The sequence below is a fragment of the Anas acuta genome, chromosome 29 (genome assembly GCF_963932015.1).
Source record: "Anas acuta chromosome 29, bAnaAcu1.1, whole genome shotgun sequence".
Lineage (NCBI taxonomy): Eukaryota > Metazoa > Chordata > Aves > Anseriformes > Anatidae > Anas > Anas acuta.
In genome coordinates this window covers 934,002-947,804 of record NC_089007.1, presented here as the reverse complement: position 1 = coordinate 947,804, position 13,803 = coordinate 934,002, and the positions used below count along the sequence as shown (strand labels likewise).

The 13,803-nt window shown below is 51.5% G+C and overlaps 2 protein-coding genes across 5 annotated transcripts; one reads left to right on the top strand and one right to left on the bottom strand.

The window, feature by feature from the left end:
- Positions 1–563: 563 nt before the first annotated feature.
- LOC137845927 (olfactory receptor 14A16-like) lies at positions 564–5,546 on the bottom strand. Of its 4 annotated transcripts, none has more exons than XM_068663467.1 (2): positions 4,093–5,546; positions 564–1,926 (listed from the first exon to the last, which is right to left on the bottom strand). In XM_068663467.1, the coding sequence occupies exon 2, from the start codon at positions 1,601–1,603 to the stop codon at positions 689–691; it is 915 nt and encodes a 304-aa protein (XP_068519568.1). In that variant the 5' UTR covers positions 1,604–1,926; positions 4,093–5,546; the 3' UTR covers positions 564–688. The 4 variants fall into 4 exon arrangements, with proteins under 4 accessions (XP_068519568.1, XP_068519569.1, XP_068519567.1 ...); XM_068663468.1 differs by having other exon boundaries at positions 564–1,626; XM_068663466.1 differs by lacking the exon at positions 4,093–5,546 and adding an exon at positions 2,082–2,864.
- A 6,221-nt stretch (positions 5,547–11,767) lies between these two features.
- LOC137845832 (olfactory receptor 14C36-like) lies at positions 11,768–12,694 on the top strand. The gene has a single exon (XM_068663311.1). It carries the CDS (start codon positions 11,768–11,770, stop codon positions 12,692–12,694), a length of 927 nt encoding a protein of 308 aa, XP_068519412.1.
- The last annotated feature ends 1,109 nt before the right edge of the window (positions 12,695–13,803 follow it).

Here is a 13,803-nt window from a genome sequence, read left to right as displayed (position 1 = left end):
CAGCTTGAGCACTTGAGCTCTGCTAAATTCACCTTGCACAGGCTCATGCTCTGCGGGCTCCACCTGTTTTATGGGCTCATGCTGCTCCGGCCAATACCCTGGACTCTGCTGGCAGATGCTAATTCCCTCTGCAAGAAACATTAACCTGCCAGCAGTCCCAGCACAGCCCCACAACAGCACTGGCACCAAGCTCCAGGAGCAGCCGGGCCTGGCCCCACCAGCAGGAGAGGGCGGCAGAGGCAAGAGAGCAGCTTGGCATGCCCCAAGCGCTGGTGCTCCCTGGCTGTGCTGCTGGAATGGGACTCTTTTCCTCTGCAAATGGGCACTGCCCCAGCAGAGCCAGACCAGGTCTCAGAGGAAGGACATCAGACAAAGAAGGCAGTGTAGGCTGTTTTATTTCGTTAAAAGTTCACAGAGACCATAATTCCACATGGACAGAGACTCAGTACATACACTAAACACACATACAGAATTGGGAGTGGGACAAAAATGACATTTTATTGGGCAACCTAACCTGAAAATAAAAACCAACAAAACAAAACACAAAACTAAGTAATAAATACCAGTACTAAGAATACACACTCACACACACAAAAACAACAAAAAAGGGAATATAGGTTGTTCTGTGTAAGTGATATTCTGAGTAATCTGCAGAAACAGACTGTGAAATTATTGCTTCCGAAGCAAATCAAGTCATCAGTTTCCACAAGGCATTCTTGAGGTCCTTGTTCCTCATGCTGTAGATGAAGGGGTTCACTGCTGGAGCCACCACCGAGAATAGAACGGCCACCAACAGGTCCAGGGATGGAGAGGAGATGGAGGGGGGCTTCAGGTAGGCAAACATGCCAGTGCTGACAGTCAGAGAGACCACAACCAGATGAGGGAGGCACGTGGAAAAGGCTTTGTGCTGGTCCTTCTCAGAGGGAATCCTCAGCACAGCCCTGAAAATCCGTATATAGGACAACATAATGAAAACAAAACAAGCAAAGATTAAAGAAAGAGTAAATAAGAGTACAGCAACTTCCCTGAGGTAGGCATCTGAGCAGGAGAGCTTGAGGATCTGGGGGATCTCACAGAAGAACTGGGCCACTGCATTTCCAAGGCAGAGGGACAGGGAAAATGTATTGGCAGTGTGCAGGACAGCATTGAGAAAGCCACTGCCCCAGGCAGCTGCTGCCATCTGGGCACAAGCTCTGCTGCCCAGGAGGCTCCCGTAGTGCAGGGGCTTGCAGATGGCAACGTAGCGGTCGTAGGCCATGACGGTGAGGAGGGAATACTCTGCTCCAACCAAGAAGACAAAAAAGAAGACCTGTGCAGCACACCCGTGATAAGAGATGGCCCTGGTGTCCCAGAGGGCATTGGCCATGCCTTTGGGCAGAGTGGTGGAGATGCAGCCCAGGTCGAGAAGGGCGAGGTTGAGGAGGAAGAAGTACATGGGGGTGTGGAGGCGGTGGTCGCAGGCTACGGCGGTGAGGATGAGGCCGTTGCCCAGGAGGGCAGCCAGGGAGATGCCCAGGAAGAGCACGAAGTGCAGGAGCCGCAGCTCACGCGTGTCTGCGAATGCCAGCAGGAGGAACTCGCTCACAGAGCTGCTGTTGGGCATTTGCTGACTTTGGACACAGGTATCTTTGAAGAGGAGAAAAAAAAATAGAACAGACTTCAATGAGGAAAACCTATTTCATCTCCTGGAAAGCCCGCAGATAAGCCTCTCTCTTTGCATGAGAACCTTTCTGCAGCTCTCTTGCTTGAGCTCTGGGTGGTGCTGGCTGCGTGTGACACTGGGAGCAGGGGCTGCTGTGGGCTCCAGAGGAGTCCTTCCTGCTGTGCAGCAGGAGGGAAGCAGGACCATGGGGGAAACTCAAGTGCAGTCCACTTGTCAGATCAATGAGCCATGCAGTCTTTTTGCAAACAACTCATCCGACCACACTGTAGAGCAAGAGAGATTTTATTTGCTGTATTTTCTTATAATTACCCCTGTAATGCTTAGGACACTGATCATACTCGTGTTACGCTGAGGAAAAAACGGAGACAGCTGAGAGCAGAGAAGCCCCAGTCTGAGTGAGGCTGGACAGAATCCTTACCTTGGCCCTGGGGGCCTGAGCAGGATCTCAGCTCTTCCCCCCTAGCCAGGGCTGCCGAGGCCTCACTCCAGCTGCCCACAGACAGACATCCAGCAGCACGGACATGGCCTTAGCAAGGAGGTGTCTTCTCCTTGGGACGCCTGGATGCCACAAGGATGCCACGAGAGAGCTGCATCCTGCTGGAGAGCAGCCTGAAGCCCAGGAAAACACCCCACAGACAGGTGAATATCCACACGCTGGGGTATTCCAGTATCCCAGGCACACAACATGCTGTACCTAGAGGATTCTTGGCCACTCTGTTCCTGCTGATCTTGGCCAAACTCTTCTTTCCCCCGCCTGTGCTCACAGACCCCATCCCATGCGGCTGTGCTCAGCGCTGCCCTGCAGCACCCTGCCACCAACAGGGCCCTGCCAAGGGGCACCTCCATGCAGCAGGAGCTATGGGGCAGCTGACAGAGAGCCCTGCATCACCAGCAGGGTGTTCGAGGCTTCTAGGGTGTCAGGGGCACCTGGCTTAGGCCACTCCAAGGGGCTTCTGCCAGACTTCCTCACCTCGCAGTGCAATCCAGCAGGACTCTCACAGCCTACTGCATTGCCCACCGCCCTCCCAGAAACAAGACCCAGCACGAGACCCTTCCAGGAGCTGCAGCTGCATGGCCCTGCAGCCAGAGACTTACCTTGTCAAGGGCTGTGCAGGTTTCTCCTGCAGGCAGCTCTCAGCACCCTCCCACTCCCAACTGCCTCCAACCCCTCTCTCCTCTCCTCTCCTCTCCTCTCCTCTCCTCTCCTCTCCTCTCCTCTCCTCTCCTCTCCTCTCCTCTCCTCTCCTCTCCTCTCCTCTCCTCTCCTCTCCTCTCCTCTCCTCTCCTCTCCTCTCCTCTCCTCTCCTCTCCTCTCCTCTCCTCTCCTCTCCTCTCCTCTCCTCTCCTCTCCTCTCCTCTCCTCTCCTCTCCTCTCCTCTCCTCTCCTCTCCTCTCCTCTCCTCTCCTCTCCTCTCCTCTCCTCTCCTCTCCTCTCCTCTCCTCTCCTCTCCTCTCCTCTCCTCTCCTCTCCTCTCCTCTCCTCTCCTCTCCTCTCCTCTCCTCTCCTCTCCTCTCCTCTCCTCTCCTCTCCTCTCCTCTCCTCTCCTCTCCTCTCCTCTCCTCTCCTCTCCTCTCCTCTCCTCTCCTCTCCTCTCCTCTCCTCTCCTCTCCTCTCCTCTCCTCTCCTCTCCTCTCCTCTCCTCTCCTCTCCTCTCCTCTCCTCTCCTCTCCTCTCCCGATGGGGGTCAGAGCCCCCAGCCCTTCTGCGCTGTGCAGAGGAGCTGCTCCTGGGCAGAGCTGTCTCTCTGCACCAGGGCCCTCTTGCCAGGAGCTCTCCCTGTCCCAGGAGCCCAGCCCAGATCAGCAGCAGAGGCATTGGAATCAGCCCTCTGGGGGCTTTGGCGATGAGCCCATGAACCTCAGGCACTGAGAGTGCGTTGAAGAAATCTCTCAAGAAATCCAAGGCAGATGCAAGTTTCCTGCAGTGTCCCCCTGAGGGGGGACTCTGCTGGCACTGACACAGCCTCCCTTGGAGCTCATTAGAGCAGAACACTGGAGGCAGTGAGGACAGGTAGACAAATGTGAAGGTGACACTGATGTATTGAAAAACAGGCTTTGACCCCAGGCTCCTGGGAAGGGAGATCCTTTCCCTTCACACAGGAGCTCAGGGCTCTTCCTGGGCAGTAGGAGATGGGGATGTCCATGGCCCAGTGCAGGAGAAGGGTACGACTCCTGCCTGGCTCATGGCTGGTGAGGAGGCAATGAGACCCTGGTGCTTTAACAAGAAGCTGCCTCCTCATAGGCCTCGCTGTCAGAGACAACAGCCCTAGCCATTGACACACAGACCTCAGGCCTGTTGGGACTTTCAGCCTTTCCAGTGTGCTTGCTCCTCTCCACACCAGGCTGTCCGAGAGATTCACAGACCTGCACCTCTTTCCCTGCTGGCTGTGTGGTGTCTCATCAGATCGGAGCCGAGCATGGTAACTTACATTTTCTTGGTGGCCATGCTCCTCATAAGGCAGCTCTGTAGGAAGTTGGCCTGGTTCCTGGTGAGCTCCTGGTGAGCTCGTATGGCATCCCTCGTGGTGCCCAGGCCCTCCTCCTCCTGGGCACTGCTCACTCAGCAGGGTCCCAGTCTGCCCTGATGTGTGGGGTTCCTCTTCCTCTGGTGCAGGATGAGGCTTTTCTTCTTGTAAATGTCAAGAGGTTTCTGTAGGCAAAATCCTGCAGTTTCTCAAGGTTCCCCTGGGCAGATGCTCCATTCTTTCATCTGTTAATTTCTGCAGGAAGATGGCTCACCCTGATTGTGCTGTCTCTCACAAGATAGCATCAATGAGGTGTTAGTAGATATTGTGGACAGTAGAGGAGTAACCAGTTGAACAGAATTGCAGCACAGACTCACAGAAGGCTGGTGGATGGAAGGCTGCCAGATTCCACCTTTTCTGTGCTTCTCATGTATGCTGTCATTTTGTCTGAAGCTGTGTCCTAAATGTTGTTAGGGTGGGCAAGGACAAAATTGGAAGGGCCAGACCCTAGCGGAGATCAATCTATCTATTGCTGTCAGAGACAATAAGAAAGGTTTTTATAATGAAAGGAGAGCAGAGGGGAAGGGAGGGGAGGGGAGGGGAGGGAAAAGAGAATCTTCATCCTTTATTGGATGTGGGAAAACAGAATTAGAAGAGATGTGGAAAAGGCTGAGGTACTTAATGCATTCTTTACCTCAGTGTTTAGCAGCAAGACCAGTTGTTCCCCTAGTACTCAGCCCTCTGAGCTGGTAGATAAGGACCTTCAGCAGAATGAAGCTCTCATGAGGAAATGTTGAGAAAACTGCTACTGCACTCAGATGTGCACAAGTCTAGGGGGCTAGATGGCATCCACCCGTTGTTACTGAGGGAGCTGGCTGAAGTGCTCTCCAAGCTGCTTTCCATCACTGACCAGCAGTCCTGGCTATCAGGGGAGGTCCCAGTCACCCGGTGACTAGCAAACGTGACGTCTGTCTACAAGAAGGGCCGGAAGGAGGATCCGGGGAACTACAGGCCTGTCAGTCTGATCTTGGTGCTGGGGAAGCTCATGGAGCAGATTGTCTTGAGTACCATCACGCAACGCTTCCAGGACAAGCAGGTGAGCAGGCCCAGTCATCATGAGTTTATCAACGCCAGGTCCTGCTTGGCAAATCTGATCCCCTTTGAAGATAAGGTTATGCTTTCAGTGGACAAGGGGAAGGCTGTGGACGTGGTCTACCTAGACCTCAGTAAGGCTTTTGAAACCATTTCCCACAGCATTCTCCCAGAGGAACTGGCGGCTCAAGGCCTGGATGGATGTATGCATCAATGGGTCAAAAACTGTCTGGGTGGCCAGGTCCAAATTGCTGTGGTGAATGGAGCTAAATGCAGCTGGAGGCCAGTCACTAGTGGTGTCCCACTGGGCCCAGTACTGGGGCCACTTCTTTTCAATATCTCCATCAGTGATCTGAACAAGGGGATCAAGTGCACCCTCAGTGAGTTTGCAGATGACACCTAGTTCAGAGAGAGTGTTGATCTCCTTGAGGGTAGGAAGGCTCTGCAGAGGGAAACGGATAGGCTGCACCCATGGGCTGAGGCCAACTGGATGAAGTTCAACAAGGCAAAGTGCCGGGTCCTGCACTTGGGCACAACAACCCCATGTAATGCCACAAGCTGGGGGAAGAGTGTGTGGAAAGCCGCCCAGCAGAAAGGGTCCTGGGGATATTGGTAGATAGTCAGCTGAATATGAGCCAGCAGTAACTAGGGGTAATGGTTTTAAACTGCAAGAGGGTAGATCCGGATTAGATATTAGAAAGTTGTTTACTCAGAGAATGATTAGGCACGGGAACAGGCTGCCCAGAGAAGCTGTGGCTGCCTCATCTCTGGAAGCAGGGCCAGGTTGGATGGGGCTTTCAGCAACCTGGTCTAGCGGAAGATGTCTCTGCCCATGGCAGGAGAGTTGGAATTATGTGATCTTTAAGGTCCTTTCCTACCCAAACTGTTCTGTGATTCTGTAAATACGAAAGGCAGCAACATACCAGCTACTAGGAAGAAAAATGAACGCTATCGCAGCCAAAACTAGGGCAATATCCACCCCTAATTCCATACCATATACGTCATGCTTAGGTCCAACACTTTTCAATTAATCACCGCCACCTTTCCTGTCTTTTGATTGTTGTCTCTCTCCGTGCTACCCCAGCCCGAGAGACAACATCAATTGGCTGCCTGGACGTCTGCTCCCCAAGCAGGGACACCAGAGACAGACACACCGTGTCTAGCTCAAGTGCCAATTTATTGCTGCGTAGCATAGCTTCTTATACACATGACTGCCCCAGATCCCCGTGACCCTTTGCCCCACCCACGGTCCCTCCCAATCCTCCTCCCCACATTGATGTGCACACAAAAGTATCATGCCCTTACTCTGTTGGTGTCTGTTTTGGCTTAGGATGAGAAGAGTGCTGATAACACCCCGATGTTTTAATTGTTGCAGAGCAGTGCTTATACCAAGCTAAGGACATCTCAGCCTTTTGCTCTGTCCTGCCAACGGGCAGGCTGGGGGTGCAGTAAGAGCTGGGAGGGGACAGACCCAGGACAGGTGACCCAAACTAGCCAAAGGGGTATTCCATACCATCTGACGTCATGCTAAACAATATATAGGGGTGGCTAGCTGGGGGGAGGGGGCCGGACTGCTTGGGGTTAGGCTGGGCATCGGTCAGTGAGTGGTGAGCAATTGCATTGTGCATCACTTGTTTGTACATATTATTATTATTTCCCTATTATCACCATTGTATTATTATTGTTATTATTGTTATTATTATTTTTGTTATTATTATTTTCCTGTCTTATTAAACTGTCTTTATCTCAACTCACGGGCTTCACTTTCCATTTCTCTCCCCCGTCCCAGAGAGGGAGGGGGGAGGGTGAGCGAACGGCTGCGTGGAGTGTAGCTGCCGGCCGGGTTAAACCACGACACCAGTGCAGGACCCAGAGACAGACAGAACTGCTCTCTATTGACACGAATTGTTAAAATATTCCTTTGCAAGGTACAAGAACTGTATACATTAACCATTCTGTTTTTCTTAGACTTGTGGTTATAGAAGGGTATGTAAGACAGAAGGTCACATTCATCATACCATGCGGCCCTAGCACTGTCTAATGATTATAACAATTTATTTTTAAAACACTGTGGTCAGATCTGTCATCTCAACCTTTGTGCTCCACGCTAGGCACCAAGAAGACTTGCTGTGGTTTGACCCTGCAGGCAGCTCAGCACTACAAAGCTATTCATCCAATGGGACGGAGGAGAGAACTCAGAGGAAAAAAAAAAAAAAAAAAAAAAAGTAAAAGTTCATGGGTTGAGATAAAGGCAATTTAATAGAACGCAAAAGGAATTATTATTATTACTATTATTACTATTATTACTATTATTATTATTATTATTATTATTATTATTATTATTATTATTGACACAAATCAACTAAGGTCATGATATTTTTGTGTGTGTATCAAAAGACAGGAAAGGTGGTGGTGATTAATTGGAAAGTGACAGAACTGAGCATGACATAGATTGTATGGAATAAGTGCTGCAGATTTTCTTAGTTTTGTCTGAGATGGAGTTAATTTTTCTTCCTAGTAGCTGGTGTGGTGCTGTGTTTCATTACAGAATCACAGAATAGTTTGGGGATGAAAAGACCTTACAGATCACATAATTCCAACTCACCTCCCATGGGCAGGGACACCTTCCACTAGACCAGGTTGCTGAAAGCCCCATCCAAACTGGCCTTGAATGCATCAAGGGATGGGGCACAGATCTAATAGATCCATGTCCTTCTTACACAGGGAGCCCCAGAGCTGAATGCAATCCTTGAGGTGTGGCCTCACCAGGGCCAAATACAAAAGGACAATCACTTCCCTACATCTGTTGACCACAGTATCCTTGGTACAAGGCAGGCCTTCTTGGCCAACTTAGCACACTGATGGCTCATATTCAGCCGACTATCCACCAATATCCCCAGGTCCTTTTCCCCTGGGCAGCTGTCCAGCCGCCCTTCCCACAGCACTGCATGGGGTTCTTGTGCCCCAAGTGCAGGACCCAGCACTTGGCCTTGTTGAACTTCATGCAGTTGGCCTCAGCCCATGGGTGCAGCAATCAACAAGACAGAAGTCACCTCAGCAGCATTTTTAAAGCCATGGGCTGACTGCTGCTCTTGCAGCTTCTTGGCTACATGCAGTTGTGATATATGTTCATCTGATTCATGTCATTATGGAACAATGCTAGGGCCGCATGGTATGATGAATGTGACCTTCTGTCTTACATACCCTTGTATAACCACAAGTCTAAGAAAAACAGAGTGGTTGATGTATATAATTCTTGTATCTTGCAAAGGAATGTTTTAGCAATTCGTGTCAATAGAGAGTTTGAAGGGAAATGTATTTGTAGGCTTTTCCTTGGAGTCTCTGATATCTGGGGGGTTCAGAATAACTGCTAACTATTATGACTATTGCATGGGACACTATGCAAGTCTCTGATATCTGGCCAGTAGATTAAGGAGATGGGAAGAGCTGAAGAACAACTAAAAGACAAAGCTTGCAGGGGACGCTGCACAAGTCTCTGACATAAAGCCAAGTTGGACAAAGGAGAAGGATAAGAGGGAGGAAGACTATGAGCCTTCAGCATGAGAGACCCTCAGAGACCCCCAGAGGGACCACCGGAGATACGCATGCTCCAGTAGGAGGGTTTGGATTCCAGAAACTAATTAAAATAACCCTGTTTTTTTAGAAGTAGTAATGAATTTGTATCAGCCTAGGAACATAAGAATCAGCTGCTTGATGTAACTGGTGTGCATCTTGGTGGAGCAGAGACTCCCGGCGCACCCAGCGCTGTTTGCTTACCTCTATTCCTTTAATAAATTGTAAACTTTGATTATAGTCCTATTTTGAAGACAGAGCCATTTATTACACAGCCAAGGCTTGTGCCTCCTGCTGTCCAGTCGTGGACTCAAGCAGAAGGGCATATGTGGGCCTTCTTTCTGTCTGGGTCCTCCTGGGTCTGGAGGCAGAGGGGATCCCACAGTCAGCATGCCAGCCAGGTGCCTTCTGGTGGCCTTCCAGGGCCACTGGCAGATGTCAGCCCAAAAGTCCATGCCGAGGGAGAAGTCAAGGATGACCTGCCAGCTACAGACAGAAGAGACCTCACAGTCCCTTTCCATGACACGTTCCTGCTGCTGCCCTATCCACTGCAGAGACAGAAGTGACCTCACAGTCCCTGCCACAGTCACATTCCTCCTGCTGGGGCAGGAGATCCTGATGCAGAGCTGACCTCTCTAGTCCCTTAGAGACTAGGGCTCACTTTTCTGGATTAGAAATTTAGCAAATGTGTCGTTCTGCTTGTGGTGTCAGGTCTGTGGTTAGGCTATGGGAAAGCTTTGTGGAATAGTTTTTTGTTTTACATCTGCCTAGAAGTCTGGGTTTAATAGAGCATGTTAATGCTAGTATTGAAGGCAGGGATTAGGGTGAGCACAAGAGTAAAGGCAAGGGCGAAGACTATGGGCTGAATTTTGCTTCATGGAACACTTTGAGTTCAAGCATTAGAATAGGGGATTCATGTCAGGGTGTTGGAGTAGCATTTAGGTTTAGGGATTACTCTTTAAAACTCTTTAAAATTGGGTACTCTACAAATTGGTTACTCTTTAAAATTGGTTACTCTTTAAAATTGGCTAATGGCCTTACATCAGTGTTTTAATTCAGTGTTAAAGCAGCATCAACATTACCTGCAGCCTCTTACCTCTACGAAATCGTTGTAGAGGATCGCTCACCCTCCTCCCTCCCTCTCTAGGGATGTCTGGATCAGGCCCTGGCTTTGTGTTTCATGGATTACTGAGGGCAGATTGAGAGACATCAGTCAAGGCAGGGAGGTGCTCAGGTGAGAGCAATGTGGGGAAGTGAGGTGGATATCTATGTCCTGCAGGGAAACAGGTGCAGACATGTGACAGTATAGGACAGCCTGTGGTGGTGTCAAGGTGTCAAGGATATTTTGCAAGATGAAAGCCCCCGATGGAGCCAACAGCTTTGTCTGCTGGGCTCTGGCCCTTGTGTCTGTCAGTGATGCCTATGATGAGACACCTCATCCTTACAGCAGTAGGACCTCAGTGCCTCCTCATCCCCCTCCAGGAGCCTAGGAGATGTCCTCCTGTAGCCTTGTACTTGGCACTGCCCTTACCCACTGTGCACTGACCCAGGAAGAGCCCTAAACCCTGCTGGAGGGACAGGATCTCCCTTCCCAGAGGCTGGGGTCAGGGCCCGACTGTTGGACTTCATGGGACACATCAAGGTTTCCTCAGCATCAGGGCCACCTTTCCTGGGCCTTAGTCTCCCCGTCATCACTGCCTGCCCTTTTCTGCTCTAACAAGTCCATGGGGAGGCCTTGACAGTAATGTCCCTCAGTGGGACCATTAGCACTGTGAGAGGCTTTGGAGTTTGCATCAGACTTGGACTACTTGAGAAGCTGCTTCAGCCACCCAGATAAAGCTCCTCTGCCAGGCACAGCATTGCTGGGGGCACTGCGTGCAGCTGGCATGGGGAGAGGAGAGAAGGGGGAGAGAGGTTCAGGGCAGCCTGGAATAGGAAGGCAGGGGAGAGCTGGCAGAGGGAGAAATCTTCCCAGCCACCTCCCCATGGTAAGTCTCTGGGTGCAGGGCAATGCTGCTGCACACCCTGCCACGCTCTCCTGGAGCTGGCCCAGCCCTCAGCTGATGGGAGCTGTCAGGAGGACGCTCGGTGTTGGAGTTGAAGGGCATGCAGGGCTTGTGTGCTGCAGGGTCAGCGTGCAGGGCCTGAGGGCTCCCTTCTCTTGAGGCCGGCTGCAGGCTGTGAAGCCGGGGATGCAGGCAGGGGTGGCCAGGGCTGTGGTGCAGAGCAGGGTCCCTGCTGTGCCCCAGAGGCTGTGTGCCGTGGCAGGGCCTCTGCTACCTGCCAGTCTCCACAATCAGCCTGCCTGGGGAGCTGCCCAGGGGCTGCGGGGAGAAGCTGCAGGTGGTACCGCAGGGCAGGGCAGGGTCCTGCTGCTGCCCAGAGCCTGCTGCCTGGGGCAGGCTGCTCACAGCCCCACACCTCCCCAGGGCACTGCACTGCAGAGAGTTACCGGCAAGAGTTACCTGAAGGCAGAGCACTTTTTAGAATCTGCTTCATTTTCCTGCCCATGTGCTGAGGCAGAAGGATGGTAATGGAGTAAGAACATCTTTAGTAGAGACAAAGGCTCCTTGAGCATTGCTGCTTCTCTGAGGCACCTCACACACCTCAGCATACAGACACCACCTTTGTTGTTTCTTAAGGAGTTATTTGACCTTCTCCTGTCCTGCAGGCAGGGACATGTCCTTGCCCAGTGGACTTCTCAGATCACTCAGGGTTCCCTTTTACCTGTCTACACCAGGACTGACTGCTGCAGAGCCTACAGCACAGCCCCCTGCTTCTTTTGGCACCCTCAGAGCACCAAGCAGAGGTAAGCCAAGCAGCTGCAGAAAGCTCTTCCTGTGAAAGGAATGGGAAAGAATGTGTTCTGTGTGACTGTTCTATGAGATGTGCAAAGTATTTTGGTCAGAGAAGTCCTTAAATTTTACAACGTCGCTTCTTCTTTTGGACAGACTACCTTGCTCAGGGGCAATAAATGTGTAACAACAGCTCCATCACCGAGTTCCTCCTGCTGGCATTCACAGAAACACGGGAGCTGCAGCTCCTACACTTTGGGCTCTTCCTGGGCATCTACCTGGCTGCCCTCCTGGGCAACGGCCTCATCCTCACTGCCATAGCCTGTGACCACCGCCTGCACACCCCCATGTACTTCTTCCTCCTCAACCTCGCCCTTCTCGACCTGGGCTGCATCTCCACCACTCTGCCCAAAGCCATGGCCAATTTCCTCTGGGACACCAGGGCCATCTCCTATCATGGATGCGCTGTACAGCTCTTTTTTTTATTCTTCTTGATGTCAGTAGAGTACTGCCTTCTCACCATCATGGCCTATGACCGCTATGTTGCCATATGCCAGCCCCTGCACTACGGGAGACTCCTGGGCAGCAGAGCCTGTGCCACCATGGCAGCAGCTGCCTGGGGCAGTGGCTTTCTCCACGCTGTGCTGCACATTGCCAATGCATTTTCATTGCCTCTCTGCTGTGGCAATTCCCTCAACCAGTTCTTCTGTGAAATGCCCAAGATCCTCAAGCTCTCCTGCTCAGACTCTTACCTAAGGGAAGTTCAACTTACTACAGTTACTGCTTTTCTATTGTTGGGGTGTTTTGTTTTCATTGCTCTGTCCTATGTGCAGATCTTCAGGGCTGTGCTGAGGATCCCCTCGCAGCAGGGACGGCAAAAAGCCTTTTCCACATGCCTCCCTCACTTGGCTGTGGTCTCCCTCTTTCTCAGCACAATTATTTTTGCCCACCTGAAGCCCCCATCTATTTCCTCCTCTTCCCTGGATGTTGTTCTGGCATTTCTGTACTTGGTGGTGCCTCCAGTAATGAACCCCTTCATCTACAGCATGAGGAACAAGGAGATCAAGGTTGCCATGTGGAAAGTGATGACTGGGTGTTTTTCTTGACCAATATATTGCCTGCCTTTTTCTGTAAACCACTTGTAATTTTATTCATGATAGGCGAAGCCAGTGGGTCTTATGTTCTTGTGTTGTCATGGTAGTTTTGTTTTATTCTCAATTTTATTTTATTGGATGTTTTCCACAAAGAAATATAATTCTTTATTTTGCTTGAGTATTTACATGAATTAAAGTGCCTTTTTTGTCTTATATCCTTCCTCTGAGATGTTTCCTGTGGCTGCAGAGGCAGTGCCTGTGTGCAGAGGTGGAGGGGAAAAGAGTAATGGCCCAGCAGTCCAGCCCGAGAGCACTAGCGCTGGGTCCATGCAGAGCTGCTCTCCTGCCACTGCCACCCTCTCCTGCTGAGCCCTGCTGGCGGAGTAAGGCCTGGCTGCTCCTGTAGCTTGGTGCCAGTGCTGCTGTGGGGCTGTGCTGGGACTGCAGGCAGGGACAGGCAGTGGGCACATGAGTGACACAGCTGGCCTCCAGAACAGCATTTCCCTCCTAAAAGGGCCGTGCCTGAAGGCTCACGCCATCTTTCGGAGTTGCCTTCACATCAGAATGTTCTCAAAGAGAGTCCCAAAGGCTCCCTGGCACATAGGATGTGCTGGGAGAAGAGCAGGGCCTGTCCAGGTGCAGGAGATACACAGAAACAGAAACCCTTTGCTGCTGCTGCTACCTGCAGGCACATTGTATGCACATGGAGGGAGGAACAAGAGCAAGCACAAAGGCCATCGGCTATCCCTCGGGGTATCATGAAGGCCAGTGGGGCAGAGTGTCCTCAGGATCATTTTTCCTGAAAGTAACAACCATGGGGCATCTGCCTGAATAGCAGAGAATAGTCCAGGGGGAAGGCACCTTCAGAGACCATCTAGTCCAAAGTGCAAGACCTGAATGCAGCTCTGCAATGTGTTTCCTTGAACCCCCAAGGTCCCTGTGCCCATTTCTCATGCTTTGGGGCATCTCAGAGGAGGACAGAGCAAGGTGATGCACCCACCACAGGGCTGAGGTGCCTCCCAGTCTCTGGCAGTGGCTGCAGGTGCCAGAGGGACCCTGCAAGTGCTGCAGTGAACTGCCTGTATTTGTGTAAGGCAAGGACTAGTGTCTCTGTGCAGCCC

Bases quoted from the DNA above. Each gene is read 5' to 3' on its own strand.
- LOC137845927 (XM_068663467.1), bottom strand. From the start codon at position 1,603: ATGCCCAACAGCAGCTCTGTGAGCGAGTTCCTCCTGCTGGCATTCGCA.
- LOC137845832 (XM_068663311.1), top strand. From the start codon at position 11,768: ATGTGTAACAACAGCTCCATCACCGAGTTCCTCCTGCTGGCATTCACA.